At 41.4% G+C, this 17,243-nt stretch overlaps 1 protein-coding gene across 1 annotated transcript in view; it reads right to left on the bottom strand.

The window, feature by feature from the left end:
- LOC126109821 (tyrosine-protein kinase Fer) overlaps nucleotides 1-17,243 on the bottom strand; it is a 611,311-nt gene that overhangs the window by 23,500 nt on the left and 570,568 nt on the right. The window contains exon 13 of the mRNA XM_049914879.1: nucleotides 1,458-1,580. Within this exon, the coding sequence (XP_049770836.1) occupies nucleotides 1,458-1,580 (123 nt within the window). The remainder of the gene's footprint in view (nucleotides 1-1,457; nucleotides 1,581-17,243) is intronic.

The following is a 17,243-nucleotide window of genomic DNA, read 5'->3' as shown; positions in this document are numbered from 1 at the left end:
TCACTCTTACTTCGGAAGACTTCTCTCCATTGAGAATAACATGCTGTGTCCTGTTATCTAGGAACTCCTCAATCGAATCACACAATTGGTCTGATAGTCCATATGCTCTTACTTTGTTCATTAAGCGACTGTGGGGAACTGTATCGAACGCCTTGTGGAAGTCAAGAAACACGGCATCTACCTGTGAACCCGTGTCTATGGCCCTCTGAGTCTCGTGGACGAATAGCGCGAGCTGGGTTTCACACGACCGTCTTTTTCGAAACCCGTGCTGATTCCTACAGAGTAGATTTCTAGTCTCCAGAAAAGTCATTATACTTGAACACAATACGTGTTCCAAAATTCTACAACTGATCGACATTAGAGATATAGGTCTATAGTTCTGCACATCTGTTCGACGTCCCTTCTTGAAAACAGGGATGACCTGTGCCCTTTTCCAATCCTTTGGAACGCTACGCTCTTCTAGAGACCTACGGTACACCGCTGCAAGAAGGGGGGCAAGTTCCTTCGTGTACTCTGTGTAAAATTGATTTTAATTGTTTCTCTATCCCTCTGTCATCTATTTTGATGTCTACAATTTTGTCACCTGTGCGACAATCTAGAGAAGGAACAACAGTGCAATGTTCCCCTGTGAAACAGCTTTGGAAAAAGACATTTAGTATTTCGGCCTTTAGTCTGTCATCCTCTGTTTCAGTAATATTTTGGTCATAGAGTGTCTGGACATTTTGTTTTGATCCACCTACTGCTTTGACATAAGATCAAAATTTCTTAGGATTTTCTGCCAAGTCAGTACGTAGAACTTTACTCGCCACTTGGAAGGCAACAATCTGTCCCCTTTCAAACTCACTCACTGGGCTGTATAAGACACGAGTGTGTCTCTGTTGCACGTTTGCCTGCTCGCTTCACACGTTTGCACCACACTGAGCCTTCTGGCTGTGAGCATTCTCTATTAAACGGTAGAGACAGACGGCGCTGCGGTAGCCACACCACTCCACTATCTGTCGGCGGACGACACTGAAACCGCCGTCGGCACATCTACTATCCCCCACGTGACCTACGCTGTCATCAGATCCGAACTAATGTCATCGTTCCAGGTTTACTAATTATTTTTTTCCAGCAGTGTGCGTCAGGAATACGAGTGGACTCAAAATTGAACCCTGTCAGAGTCAATTTGGTAGGTATACGTTTTACCTAAGTTTTGGACATACATTTTCTGTGCATTTCCCTCGTACCAAAGAACTTGCACTGCTCATCTCGTGAAGGGTTTGCCTTTTGACATTAAAGGCTGATATTTCCAGTACGGAGTCATTTCTGCTGGTACATACCTGCACGTACATCGGAATTGTTCCATTTTAAAAACAGATACCAAGTATTGGATCATTACGTAGCACATCATAAAGTGTGATCTGCAACAGATGAAAAAAAGGAGGGAACTCTTGGAATGGTGAGAAAATACTTACCAAAGTTTAGGGCCTCTGGTGCTGTCCACTTGATAGGTATCTGCTTCATTCCATCAGAAACAATGTACTCCTCTTCTTCTCGAGACATGCCAAAGTCCGAAATCTTGACTATGTTGTTCTGGCCTACAAAGAGAACGACACACAGTCTCTGAGTAAAAGTATTCGAGAATTACAGTAACGTGATCTTAAATTCCAATTAAATATGAAACTTGACAAATCTTGTTCAGGAAAGTTTCACGTTTAAAAACAAGGACTACTTAACATATTTTATTTCTTTAGGCAGAATATGTTCTCATATTTATAACTTTGTGAATAACTGACATTTCATTGTAAACCAGTATATGTAAAAAACAGTAACAATGAATAACTTACTCATTTATATAAGGACCAACACCGGGCTAGTAACGGAAATTGTCGTTTTGTATCGACTGAGGGCAGCAGATGGTAGTAGCGTACTTTATGCCAAATTTTGAGGCAAAAATGTACTATTTGTCAAGCAATTTTTTTGTGAAATTTTGATGTTTCATTTGATGATGAGACAGTAAAAGTTTACAAGACACAAAAAATGATGTTTCATTCCACAGTTTCAATTACAGACATGATCTCTCACTGATCTAAGTGTTTAATAAGTTCTATATACTCCTCCTATCCTAACATTATGCACTAATTCGGCTGTCTCAAATTAACGGCACTGTTGGAGCTGCATTGTCAGCTACAAATGGGAGGGTATATCAGAGTTAACGGGATGTCACAAAATTTTAAGCTCTAAATTATGCTGATATAGAGCATCCGAGACTGATTACTTCGAGGTAAGGAGCCAGTTCTTCCTAATTAATATTTAGGCAATACGAGGTCTTACCTGCAGTACACGGGAGGCACATATTTGTACACTGCTTATACGTTTTGTGACAACCAACTATGGGCCACATCAATTTTGGTGGCCATACCAAATAAAAGGGCACAGAGTTGTCAGTGGTGTGACCACTCCCGGGGCTCACCATTACTTTGCAGTTGGCGATTCGTCGCTGAACGAGGAGCACTGCTCACTAAAGTACACGGTGCTGCAGAATTAAGGACTCAGAAACTACAGAAATAGCTCCACATCAGACATCACCACAATAAAGGAAATTTATTGCCACGGGTAGAAACTTACGGTGACACCGAGACGTTCGAGACAGAGAGATGCGGCCGAGATGCTCCACACGCTAAAATTTGAGAAGGTAGTGTCGCATTCGTCGGTAACCGTTAGTCGCCTCGCCTGAGAAACACACCCTTTGAATAATAGTGTAGAGGACAGTAGTGAAGCAGCAACCGTACCATAAACAACACATACTCACAACAAAACAAAATGGTTACGAACACAGAGTTCGGCACAGAACTGCAGCGCCGAACGTCTGACAGTTTGCAAAGTGGACGTCACTTTCACTTGTAACAATGTTGTTGTAGTGACACACTGAGTCATCAAAAATGAGTACGCCACACTCCTCCTGGAGCACTGGCAACAGTTCTGTACTGACCCTATTTGCAACAATCTCATTCAAATGCTGCACATGAGCTGGTGTTCACTGCCACAGCTGTTGGAAGATTGTACATCTCACTGTCCACAAGGCAATGCGGTTTCAATAAGATGTTGCACCATCCCATTTCGAGATAACATCCGTAAACACCCGGACTACAGACACCCTCGGCATCGGATCGGAAGGGGAGGTCGTGTCTTATACCCAATGTGAAGTCTCATCCCGAGCTCGGGTTCCGGAAGAGGTCGAACGACAGCGTCTCGTGCTGAGGGGAATTCAATCAGTCGACCAGAGTGAGACGGAGACTTGCTCGACTCGATGAAATTCCCTGAGGTGCGTAGAGAAGGACAGATGATGACAATGAAAGTAATCGACTGAGAGGATACTATCAACTTGTAAGTTTTGTTGAGAATATTGCTAACAGAATTAACTTCCCTAGCAGAAGTGCCTCTACGCTAGCAACCAAACTGTCATTTGGCGACAGTGACTGTCACTGTCCTGTCTGCTTACTGGAACTCTCATACAACATATAAAACCTGTAGAGCCCTCCAGCTCACTACTGCATCGGTGCATAAGTTTGCAACATTTTTACATAAGTTTGATAAACACAACAGATACACATAACCGGGACTTTAGTCATCAATAATATGTTCTCCTTCACTATTTACAACAGTCTGCCAATTCCGGGGTAACTTTTTGATCCTGCAACAGTAGAAATCACTCAGTTTTGACCTGAAGAACCTATCGAGACAGATTTGGAATGAATTTTCATGTGCAAAGGGAGTTATTTGAAGGATGTTCGACAGAGAGAATGAAAGATGAAAATCTGAGGATGCAGGCTTCATGTGAATTAGGTGGGTGCAGAATGACTTCCGTAATCAACTTCTGCATAAAGTTTTTTTGTCAGAGCAGCAGAATGCAGACTGACATTACCATATTTACTCGAATCTAAGCCGCACTTTTTTTCCGGTTTTTGTAATCCAAAAAGCTTCCTGCGGCTTAGAATCGAGTGCAAAGTAAGCGGAAGTTCTGAAAAATGTCGGTAGGTGCCGCCACAACTAACTTCTGCCATCGAATATATGAAGCGCTACACAGGCATGCTTTGCAGGCACAAAGATAAATACTGGCGCCCAAACCTCTGCGTCAGTAAATAAATTAAAAAAAAAAAAGATGTACAACGAGCTTTTTTCTCCGCCCTGAGTTTCGACCACTGCATTTTCATACATCATCCAACAAAGTAAATACACATTCCGTATTGTTCATCTTCGAATGTAGCAGTATTTCAGTGTACTATGAAAATCCGACTGGCAAGACTGTTTGGGATGTTTTGTCAATATGGCCAACTCTACGTTCTGAATTTTTTCGTACCTGTGAGAAGAGATGGTTGCTAATAGGAACTTTTATGAATTGTGAATCACATGCAGTGTTCTCTTCACCATAAGAATAATATGAATATAAACATTTTGCCATGTATTCTTTCGTGTTTGCTGCTATCTCATTTAAATCCTGTCTGCCTAATAAACTACGAAACTAGAGTGAGACAACAGCAAATGCGGAAGAATATACATATCATGTAATGTTTATATTCGTATTATTCTTATGCCTAATAGTGACAGTCAGAAATGAAGCACGGCAATTGACTAGATTTTTAAATCTAAGATGACTAATTTCTGTGCAGAATGTAATGTACTAAAGAGGGGTCTGCAAACATTTTCAAACAGAGAAAAATTTTTGCTAATCTCTCGTTCAGAACATCTATCATACGCAATCTATTATCTGGTTCTTGCTGATCATTATCAAAGAAAGCAGCAGTGTAAGTAACAACTAATAGCAGTCTCCTGCCATTGTTTCGCTAATGAGACTATTCCTCTCTCTTTTTTTTAAATTGTAAGCGGCAGTAGTGCGCACAAAAGCAAGCCATGTCGCGAGCAATGACAGATCGTAAACACTCATTATAAGAATGCAACAAACAATGCATGACACAGTACAGTAATGCATTTTCAGCTTAGAGTGACATAAACACCTATAACAAAGAGAACGGCAATTATCTGATCAAAGAAAAATAAGTAATCAATTCAAACCAGACGAAGCATGTGAAAAAGGAAGGGTACCCATATAAATACGGATGGAGCACCTGACGAATAGCAATGGCTACCTGCTAAAGCTTAACTGCTAAGCTTACGACTCGAACCAAACTACTGTAGCTGTATCGTCATTCGTTTGACCTAAATTGTGTGTCATATTACAATGGACCAACTTTGTTTTGATTTGGAGGTGCGGCCTAAAGCTTTTCTCTCCCCTTGAATTTTGAGTCTCAAATTTCAGGTGCAGCTTAGATTCGGGAAATTTTTTTTTTCCTCAATTTCGAGTCTCATTTTTCACATGCGGCTTAGATTCGAGTGTGGCTTAGATTCAAGTAAATACAGTATCACGTAGTAGCATCGCTTCACACAGCCTTCCCGGTTCTCGGATCACATCTGCAAGACATCTCAAATGGTTACACCTCAGGGAAGAAATTCGTGGTACACCACACCATTGCTGTTCTACCAGAAGCATAACACTGCCTTTTGTGGATGCACATAGATCGTTGTACTGGAAGTTGCTGCTTTGCTTGGGTTCAAACATTTCTTTCTTTTGCTTATTAGCATAAAGACACCATTTGTCATCACCAGTAATAATACGGGATAGGAATGGTCAGTGTCGTTCACGAGCCAATTGATGATGAGCGAGCACAGATGCACACAGAACCACTTTCTGAGTTCTGTGATTTTGGCTCAGAGCATGCAGTATCGATGCACTCAATTTTTGCACCTTCCCCACTGCATCCAAATGTCACACTATGGTGAAATGATCGGATTTCATCACATTTGCTAGTTCTTGAGTACAATGACATGTATAATTATGGATTACTGTGGTTAAACAATCTTAATCAAACCCCAAATGTCTTCCTGAATGTGGAGAGTCACTAACGTCAAAATGATCCTCCTTAAAATGAGAAAACCATTTTCTTGCCGTGCTCTGTCCAATGGCATTATCCCTATATATACACACATTGCAAATGTTTCTGGCTGCTTCTGCTGCTGTCAATCCTCTATTGAACTCAAACCGAAGAATATGCTGAAGATGTTCCACCTTTACCACTTGGCCTCCATTGTTTAGCATCAACAGCTCCACCCACTATCTCCAGAAGACAAAATTACAATATGTAAAGTCAAACAGCAACAGTGAATTACAAATAAAAAATGACAATCGATAAATAAACCGTTAGCAACAGGAATAGGAACTTGCAAAACATAAATGCTTTGAAGCTACACACCACCCTAATTAACTCTACCCAGTGACTCCAACCTCTAACTGCAACAACATCTGTCCACAACTGCTTCGCACTGACTCTGACTTCTGTCCTCACTTCTAACTTCCCATGTCCCTCTGTGGATACCCGCTCCTAGAATCCTATCCCATTTCCCCATTCAGTCCCATCTGCGCCTGACACGGCATAATATTAAGGAGCTTCTAATCGACGTATTGGCTACCCTCGTGTGTTGCTCTTCAGTCGTCCTTTAGAGGATGGGTGGAGGGGATAGGGAGCCTTTACATACATCCTTACAAACTGTCGTAAGCACTTAATTGGTTTCTCATGAAATAATGTATTCCCAACTGCAAAATCTCTCTTTCTCTTTCACAGTTCATGTTCCTTCTTGTTTCTTACTAACTTACAGCCTGAGTAAATTTCTTCATTAATCCTGTCTCATCATTTACTTGTTTATTTCCTCAGGATCTTGCCATAATAAATCTGTCAGACCACTTACACCTATTGCCTAATGAGCTCGTTTCATTCATTCCGTTACCTTGCTCACTCCTTTACCATCTAAGGATCTTCCCTAATTAATTCAGTCAATTTACTTTTTTTAACATCACCCTCATCTACTTGCACCTCTGACATGCCTGTGTGATGCTCTATGGCTGCTTCTGCCACATATGAGCTTTGACTTTACTTTAATTCATTGCTATTTGTATTCAGGGCTCCAATTTTTGTTTTAGCAATCAATGCAGTGGTTCTCTTCATGTTGTTGTTGTGGTCTTCAGTCCTGAGACTGGTTTGATGCAGCTCTCCATGCTACTCTATCCTCTGCAAGCTTCTTCATCTCCCAGTACCTACTGCAACCTACATCCTTCAGAATCTGCTTAGTGTATTCATCTCTTGGTCTCCCTCTACGATATTTACCCTCCATGCTGCCCTCCAGTACTAAATTGATGATCCCTTGATGCCTCAGAACATGTCCTACCAACCAATCCCTTCTTCTGGTCAAGTTGTGCCACAAACTTCTCTTCTCCCCAATTCTATTCAATACCTTCTGATTAGTTATGTGATCTACCCATCTAATCTTCAGCATTGTCCGCCCCAGTAGCTGAGTGGTCAGCGTGACGGATTGCCGTCCTCCGGGCCCGGGTTCGATTCCCGGCTGGGTCGGAGATTTTCTCCGCTCAGGGACTGGGTGTTGTGTTGTGTTCATCATCATTTCATCCCCATCCGGCGTGCGGGTCACCCAATGTGGCGCCGAATGTAATAAGACCTGCGCCAAGGCGGCCGGACCTGCCCCGCGAGGGGCCTCCCGGCCAATGACGCCAAACGCTCATTTCCATTTCCATCTTCAGCATTCTTCTGTAGCGCTACATTTTGAAAGCTTCTATTCTCTGCTTGTCCAAACTGTTTAATGTCCATGTTTCACTTCCATACATTGCTACACTCAATACAAATACTTTCAGAAACGACTTCCTGACACTTAAATCTATACTCAATGTTAACAAATTTCTCTTCTTCAGAATCGCTTTCCTTGCCATTGCCAGTCTACATTTTATATCCTCTCTACTTCGACCATCATCAGTTATTTTGCTCCCCAAATAGCAAAACTCCTTTACTAATTTAAGTGTCTCATTTCCTAATCTGATTCCCTCGGCATCAACAGACATAATTCGACTACATTCCATTATCCTCGTTTTGCTTTTGTTGATGTTCATCTTATATCCTCCTTTCATGGCACTGTCCATTCCGTTCAACTGCTCTTCCAAGTCCTTTGTTGTCTCTGACAGAATTACAATGTCATTGGCAAACCTCAAAGTTTTTATTTCTTCTCCATGGATTTTAATGCCTACTCCAAACTTTTCTTTTGTTTCCTTTTCTGCTTGCTCAATATACAGATTGAATAGCATCGGGGGAGAGGCTACAACCCTGTCTCACTTCTTCCCAACCACTGCTTCCCTTTCATGTCCCTCGACTCTTATAAATGCCATCTGGTTTCTGTACAAATTGTAAATAGCCTTTTGCTCCCTGTATTTTACCCCTGCCACCTTCAGAATTTGAAAGAGAGTACTCCAGTCAACATTGTCAAAAGCTTTCTCTAAGTCTACAAATGCTAGAAATGTAGGTCTGCCTTTCCTTAATCTATCTTCTAAGATAAGTCATAGGATCAGTATTGACTCACACATTCCAACATTTCTACGCAATCCAAACTGATCTTCCCCAAGTTTCTCTTCATATGGGGTACAAAAGTCCTGTAACTGGTGATCAGTCCTCAGTAGAAATTGAAGAGAAATGGGCTGTTAGAATCCTAGTTGCCAGTCTGATTATATGACAGGCACAGGAATATTTGAGAGTACCCAGCAACATTTTGTGTGCCACTGCATTGCATACATTCAGGCCGGCTGTCATCTTCTCAAACAGTTACTGCGAGCTTAAATTGTTACTATTAGGTGTCAGTTGTTTTTTTGTCAATAAAAAGCAAAGAACTAAGTTTAGGATGTTCTACTAGCTGTGCAATTTTCACCATAAATATTTAAGATCACTGTGCAAATGCTTTGGCGAGAATAATGATATCAGGGGCATCAGTCTATTCTTTAAAAGATTTTGAGGCGTAGAGATCACTATGTCCATGTTTAATTTTTGTGATGACATATCACTCCATTCATTTTGTGATTTTCAGAACACGTGTTAACAATCATTTCATTTTATGAACACGGAATAAATTTTCAACTGTCGAGATTGCTAAAATCATTTATTTGAATTAATCACTGCTTTCTGGCAGTTCTCTGTTGCCATCTTTGGATACAAGATTACCAATAGCATTGTATAGAGCCACTTACTGTAGTGAAGGAGAAAATTCTGTAATGATGTAAACATAAATCCAAGGATGACAACAGAGAATTGTTGAAAATCATTAATCTATATGAACAAATGATTTAAATGACCTCAGCACCTCACTGTTCGTAATACTACAGATAGCTATTCTTACGATGTCAAAACGTGTGGGGTTTCGAGAATTTCTGCGTAAATTCTAAAACCACTCGGCCTTCTACCGTCTCGAACACATGATATTTTAGATGTGAGAGTGGGATGCTAGAATCCTACCTACAGCGCGTCATACGTTTGTGTGTGCAGGTGCCAAATCAGTCGCGAGCAGACAAACGGCACCGACAAGTACTTATCGGACGATCCACGGAATTTCTAGTGAAAGTATACGCAAGAACTGTGGAACTTCTATGTTATTCTGTGCTAATAGTATCAGTGACCATTGTCATAAATAACAAGAACAATTGAGATCCTGAAGCCTGAAAAAAAAACTCTTATCTTGGGCTTGCTGGAGGCAAAATGTATTTTATGATTTGCTTGTAATAGAGTTGCGATTGTTAAGCCAACTCTTTGCTAAATGTACTTAAATCTGTTTCTAATGTGAGATGATACAAGTGGCGTACAATAAGTCTAACATTTATATTAAAAGTGCGAATTTGTTATTGCGCACAGAGTCCAAATATACCAACGGTGTTGCCGTAAGAGCCCAGTTTTAAAAGAGAAGGCCTATTAAAATAGTCGTCAAATTGTTAGAACATGGCAACCAGTGTGAAAGGACAGGAGAAAACAGGAATTTAGAGACAAAAAGCAAATAAGATGATTTTATGTGTTGCCGTAGCAACCGAGCATAATGAGACAAAAGAATCATTCCAAGAAATTGAATTAAGCCCAAAGTATCAGATGGAGACAATTTCTGAATGTAAAAAAGGAGAAGACACACAAAAGTCACAACAATAAAAACCAGACAGAAGATCTCGACGTATTAGACTAAGAAGAGATATGCCTAGAACGATTTGACCGAGAAGATCGAGTGCGAGGAATATACAGCTCGCACACACATTGCGGGGACGCAGACGTGGTAACCAACCTGCACCCACCGACACCAGTGCTGACCTGCTGCCACATCCGCCCACCTACACAGCAAGAATTCTACACCAGCTAATCGTGAAATAAAAACTTTATTACTCTAGTGTGTTGTACACACACCATCAGATTATTTGACTTGTCGCTCTAACGAAGTAGGCGAGTGCCAGCAATATGTCTCGTGGTCTTATCGTGGCGTGTTTATCTTCTGCCGTTAGGTCAGACGATAGAAATGCCACTTGCACGCTTAGAGTAGCAGATTGACGGTGACCAACTATAAACAGAACTTGATTAATTTTCACACACATTTATTAAAATAATAAAAAGCGTAGAAATTACTTAACTTGATTCTGGATGTTGTTTACAATGGGCAATCTGAAGTTCCTTTGGTCTTGGTACGTTAATCTTATTCTCACATATTTCTGATACTTGACAAAGTGTCTATTCATTTATCTTCATGGCTATGTACAGGAATATGATAATCTTATTAGGTGCAAACTGAAACTTGACTATAGACTGGTACAGACAATGCAGACTGGTACAGACTAATGCAGACTGACTGATCAGAGGTCTGTACACTCGTTATAATACCTCGCGTGTTTAAGTATCACTGCGTGAGTGTGATCTGCGAGGAGAAAAGGTTCTACATTAGCAGCAATCTCATTGGCTGCGTTACATATTAATATGCGGATCGGCGGAAGCAGAATTTGGTCCGTCTCTAAGGCAGCGCCATCTCGTAGTGCGGAGACGGACGAGTGCTGTGCCTGCGCTGTTGTGCTTAGCAGGGCGCGCTCTAGTGGGAAGGTTGTGTACGCGCTGACTACGGGGAACTATGTACACAACATCTAGTAAGAAGTGTTACAAAATATTGTGGGGTGAACTTTTACTGTGTAATTCGTATAATTGAAATTAGTATTAAATGCTCACACGAGCTGATGCCTATAGAAGCATGGACAGTATACAACAAGTTGGGGGAACTTCAGAACCAGTCAGGGCTATGAAAATTAGTAAAGAAGGGCCAGACTGGTCTGAATTAGTTATCTAATCAAAGCTGAAAGTCTACTGTTAAATGCTAAATTAAACGCTCAGAGTGAAGCTTTAAGTGATCATTTCAATGCTCAGAGTGCAACTTTAGATGCAAATTTTAAAAAAAAAACCTGGACTTAATAAACTCAATAAATTCTAATTAAAGGCTCGAGGTGAGATTCTAAATAAAGGACTAGGTTTCATAAATTCTCAATTAAAGGGTCAGAATGAAACTCGGCATATTCAAACGACGAATGTGGGTTAGTTAAATGTCAAAGTAGATGCTCGAAGCAAAGAATTTAGTAGTCTACGCAAAGGCACAGGTGCTTTAGAAACTGAATTTGATGCCAAATGTAATAATGTAGAATGAGAACCAATTGAAAACTTAGAATCTTTGGAAGACATTTACAATTGTGAATACAATAATGTAAGACAGGGAATGCATACTTTGAGTGTAGATCAGCCTAAGTAATATTTGCCAATTATTCAGTCGCAAATTACAGGTGTCAGTACACGAGTGGATAATGTCGATAGATACTTCGAAGAGAATATATCTAACTTTGATATTATAAATGTATGTAGTCTGGAGGAACCTTTTGAACAAGTTATAGATAGAGAAGTTACCAAGAGTGTAACCTCTGGAAACGTTTGGACTGTTGTTTTCTCCAAACTTAATGATACTAGCAAAGGTTACAGGTGACATGTGAAAAGAAATCAAAGCAGACAAAATGTATCGTCTCCTAATGTTGTGTTACCTAGTGAAGTGGTGATTGTTTTGCAGTGGGGAGACTTACAAACAACATTTAACGAAAAGTACTGGTGTTGCACTTGCTCGAGTGAAGTTAATATCAGATCGGTGGGATCCGGGCGGAGTCATCTAAACCCAAGGGATGTTAACATTCTGATTAACGAGTGGAGTGACGACCGTTGGATCCCAAGTTTTTCTCGGTGTTTCTTTCAAAATAGTTTTCCTACGTCGAATTCCCTTCAAGTCTTAAACTATTCGGTCATCTATTCCTAAAATCTTAAACTATTCTGTAATCTTATGGTATGTGCCGAACACCAATCAGCACCACTGCAGAAATTCTTTGTAGGGCCAAAAGCCACTTTCCCTTGGCAACACTTACACATCGATTTTGCTGATCCATTCTGGTTGGTTGTGATAGATTCATTCAGTGATTTTCCTTTTGTTGCTGTCTTCCACGACATCGTCTGCCACCATCCAAGCGTTGTCTGCTATCTTTTGCCTCGAAGGTCTTCCACAGACAATTGTTTCCGACAATGGCCCACAATTCGTGTCCGCAGAATTTCAGTCATTCTGCAAGGCCAATGGTAGTCAACATCTGACATCCGCGCCATTTTCGCCACAGTCAAACGGTGCCACTGAATGACTGGTCAGGACTTTCAAATCACAGATGTTGAAGTTGAAAGAGTCGCATTCTCGGGAGGATGCGTTATTGCTCTTTTTGTCCTCGTATCGCTCTCAGCCCCGAGACAGTCGCTCGCCAGCTGAGTTGCTCCACGGTCGCCATCATCTAACCTCGATGTCTTTGCTACATCCGCCGCATCAGGTTCCTGTGCAGCGGCAGACACCTGCTTTTGCCCCAGGCGACGATGTCAACTACTGCCACTATTGAGGTTCACGGCGTTGGCTCGAAGGGCGCATTCTTCGTTGCCTCAGATGCGCTACGTATCTGGTTTTGGGGGCCCCTGGTGAGGTGCACCGGCATCTCAATCAGCTGTGCCTCTGTCGTCATATGGGATCTGCCGCTCGCCGTCTGCTCTCAGCGACGGTGCCGTCCGGTCAGCACCCTGGGGACCAATTTCCTGGCTCGCCTCAGCCCCAGGTGTTACCGACGCTGCCTTCCATTTTACCCCATGGCGACGCGCCACCGCCGCAGCCGCCGCCGCCACAGCCTGTTCTCCCGCCGGCGACGCCCGCAGTGGACGCGTCGCTGCAACTGCTGGGCACCTCCCTGGGTCACGCGCCGCCGATCGCTTCCCGTGACCAATCGTCCTCTGCCATGGAAATCTTGCCCGCTCCGGACCGTGTGTCATCTTCACCCGTCGGGTGCCCCGGCCCGATGGAGGTCGACCCTTCAGCCCCTCCTGTCTCTCTGCGGGCACATACACTGCATGTTGGCGTGCACCCTGGAGCAGGTTTTCAGGCGTTTCCTAGCTCCCCGCGGTCTGAATGGCAGGGTGCGGGTGGCACAGCCTCGCCTGTTGTTAGGCTCCCCACCTCATCACATACAGCAACATGGGGTCCTCCCACAGCGGGCGGAGGCCTTATACCACCACCGTCTGCCGATTTGCGGGGGAGGAATGTGGTGTCACCGCCAGACACCACACTTGCTAGGTGGTAGCCTTTAAATCGGCCGCGGTCCTTTAGTATACGTCGGACCCGCGTGTCGCCACTATCAGTGATTGCAGACCGAGCGCTGCCACATGGCAGGTCTACAGACACTTCCTAGCACTTGCCCCAGTTGTACAGCCGACTTTGCTAGCGATGGTTCACTGTCTACAGACGCTCTCAATTGCAGAGACGACAGTGTAGCACAGCCTTCAGCTACGTCATTTGCTACGACCTAGCAAGGCGCCATATTCAGTTACTACAATCTGAACAGATAATATTGTGAATCATGTACCATCAAGAGTGTCATTCATCATTAATGAATTAAAGTTAAGTATCAAACTAATTACGTCCACTTTCTGAATTCTAATTCCTTGTCATGTTCCAGACCTCATATCAGTAGAGTCCTTCCCTCCTCACGCCAGCCTGCGTGACCTAAAACACGTCCATTTCGGCCCCCACTAGTAACACGGTGTTGGCTCTTCTGCCAACACAACATCTTATATCTTAGAAAACCAGTATGACAGTCAAATAAAAAACAATCTTAGAGAATCACAGGTAGAAAGTGATATTTAGATAAAGTGAACTGAATGGAATATTATGTTTGTAGAAAATGCAATATTGTGTGACTATTTGAACAACTAATATACCTTAGTATATAGATTTTCTATTTTGTATAGAATATTTTATACCTTTTGTGAGATGTGATATAAATGGGAGGGTTTGTATTAAGTTTGAAAGTAGTTGGTGTTGTAGATAAAAGCATGGTTTACAAGAGCAAATAAATCATGGCTAACATAAAACACACATCACACCTTTCAGACAACCCTCGCAAACAATTGTGTCTGATTCTTCACCATTTGTGGTTTCCATAGGGTTGCTAAGATTTCTTTCGGGGACCTCAAGGGTGAAGGTGGAAATGTCTGTTCTGTAGGAGAAGATTTAACACCAAACCTCCTCCGGTGTCACACTCAAGTACCTGAGGGGTAGGGATCCTGGGGGAGGGGGGGTGGTAAGGATTTCCTGTCGTTGGGGCTATCTTCTTTCCCTTCTTAGATCTTAGCAACCGTATCTATTTTTGTTCCTTTCTTACTTCTCATTTGAGAAACTACCTATTTTTTCCCTCTTTCCATATTCACAAACTTCTATCGCTAAAGTCCTTTCTTGTTTCCATGGTTTCTAATAACCTATATCTTATCTCTAGATAAGAAGGCCAAAAAACACAAACACACATCCGCATACACAGAAGAATACCCTTATACAAAAACATTGAAATTACAGACTAGAAACCTGTTGCGATGTGAGAACCGCCAGGTGTTGTAGGGGAATGAATGTGTGTACATAAGAAAATATGCACACATGCACATACATATAAATATATATAAAGACTATGACAATTTCACATCACACACACACAAAACATGTGACCTTCATAGAAAATCACCACAAAACAAGTTTCAACTTGAATAAGCATGATGGAACAAAAGGAAAGAAATCCAGTATCCCAGGCAACAGTCTCTCGACTGAATCTTCCTGGTCATCAGATTCTGGGGGACCAGGAACGTCATGCACCGAAGAGTCGGAGCTTCTCAAAATCTCTAAGACCAAAACAGAAAAACTCCATAAGAACTCTCAACATAAACACACTCTCCAAAGTTGGTAAACACGATTTACTGACAAAACAATATAGTGGAGATGCTGAGTGTAGTGTAGTTTCAGCTCTCTGAGACTGCAGATGTGTGTGCAAGTTGCGCTTGCGTGAGTGTGTGTGTGTATGTGTGTCTACTGCTGACAAAGGCCTTAATGGCTGAAAGCTATAATTGTGCGAATCTTTTTATTGTGCCTATCACAGCTCAGCTTCTCCGCTATATGGTGAGCAGCAACTTTCCTTCTCTCGTATTGTTACATTCCATCCTGGATTTTCCATCGTTTGATTTACTGACAAAAATCATTTTGATTCAGGAAACTTCAGAATCTACAAAGAAAAACCTGCAGTCCAGCTGAACAAGGGACCCAAACAATTTGGCACAGCTTTTGTTGTGCACAAATCAATTATAGACTCCATAATAAACTTCCATTCAACATCAGAAAGAATCTCGACAATCTCAGTAAAATCTGGAAGTGAGGCATATACACTGATAAATGCACATGCCCCCACAAATGATTACAATAGAAAAGATCCACAGGCAGTAGATGACTTCTGGGAACTACTGGAGGAAACCTCAAATAAAATCCCTACTCATCACGTGAAAATTATGTTAGGAGATTTCAATGGACAACTCGGCAAAGAGAAAAAATTCAGGAAAACAACGGGAATTCGTACTGCTCACAAGAGAACAAATAAAAACAGCGAGAGACTGATAAACTTCTGCAAAAACTTTGATCTTAAAATCGTGTCCACACAATTCCTTAAACCTGTAAACAAACTTACAACATGGAAATCACCAAATTCAGCTTTTGTTGAATTTCAATAGACCATGTTGCCATATCTAATAAGAATACCAAAGAAATACTCAACGTATGAACAAGAAAGGGAATTTTTGAGTCAGACCACCATCTGCTGCAAATAAAGATTAGATTTCAACCTAACAGAAAGTAACCACTGATGAAAAAACAGTTAGAATTGATCCAGAATGCCTTAAACTTAACAAGAGGGAAATTCTCCAAGAAATTGGCAATCAAATGCAACAAACTGGAATGAACCTGCAGAAGTACTGAAAAATACTATGAAATTTGGCAAACCTCCAAGAAAGGGAAAGCACAGATTGTAGAACAGTGCATGTGATCAAGCAATAGAAGAAAGAATAAGGCTTGGAAAACTTTCAGTAACAATACAGGAAAATGGCAGGAATTTTTGAGAATACAGAAAAGTTCATCCAAGCCAATACGAAGAGAAAAACATAGATATGATAAAAGCCAGCTTAAAGAAATTGAACAAAAATTTATCAAGAACAACAACAGAAATATTTACAAATTTTTCAAAGAAAACCTAACAGGGTATCAACCACCTAATGTATGCTTTTGCCGGTCCAATGGATCACTGAAAATCAACACAAAAAAAACTGTCAAATTTTAGCTAAATATTTTCACTCACTTCTCAACTGCAAGCCTCTGACAGAACAACTAGATTTTGAAAAAGCCACATCCAATCCCAATTCAAATCCACCATCACTTAAAGAGGTAACGGAAATAATCAATTCTTTGAAGAACAACAAGTCTCCAGGGGAAGACGGAATCACAGCAGAAGTATGGAAATGAAACGACAATAATCTCACACAAGCAACCCACAGAATTATATCAAATATTTGGGAAACTGAACAAATACCTGCAGAATGGAAATGTGCATTAATTCACCCTCTCCACAAAAAAAGATGCAAAAACTGATCCAAATAACTACAGGGGAATTTTACTGCTCCCCGTAATATACTAAATTCTTTCAAAGGCCCTGTTGAACAGACTAGAGGAACAAGCAGACCAGTTAATAGGGGAGTATCAGGCAGGGTTTAACAAAAGGTCAATCTTCCATCAAATCAGATATGGAACTTAAAAACAATTTTGCAAATAAGAAGATGTAGAAATACTGTGGTAACTTTTGTCAATTTTAAAAAGGTTTACGATTCAATAGATAGACAAACATTATTTCACACCTTAGAGGAGTCCAGTATTGACAGGAAAACAAG

This window comes from Schistocerca cancellata, chromosome 12, assembly GCF_023864275.1.
Source record: "Schistocerca cancellata isolate TAMUIC-IGC-003103 chromosome 12, iqSchCanc2.1, whole genome shotgun sequence".
Lineage (NCBI taxonomy): Eukaryota > Metazoa > Arthropoda > Insecta > Orthoptera > Acrididae > Schistocerca > Schistocerca cancellata.
Note: the sequence above shows the minus strand (reverse complement) of the source record. Positions and strands in the feature narration are given on the sequence as shown.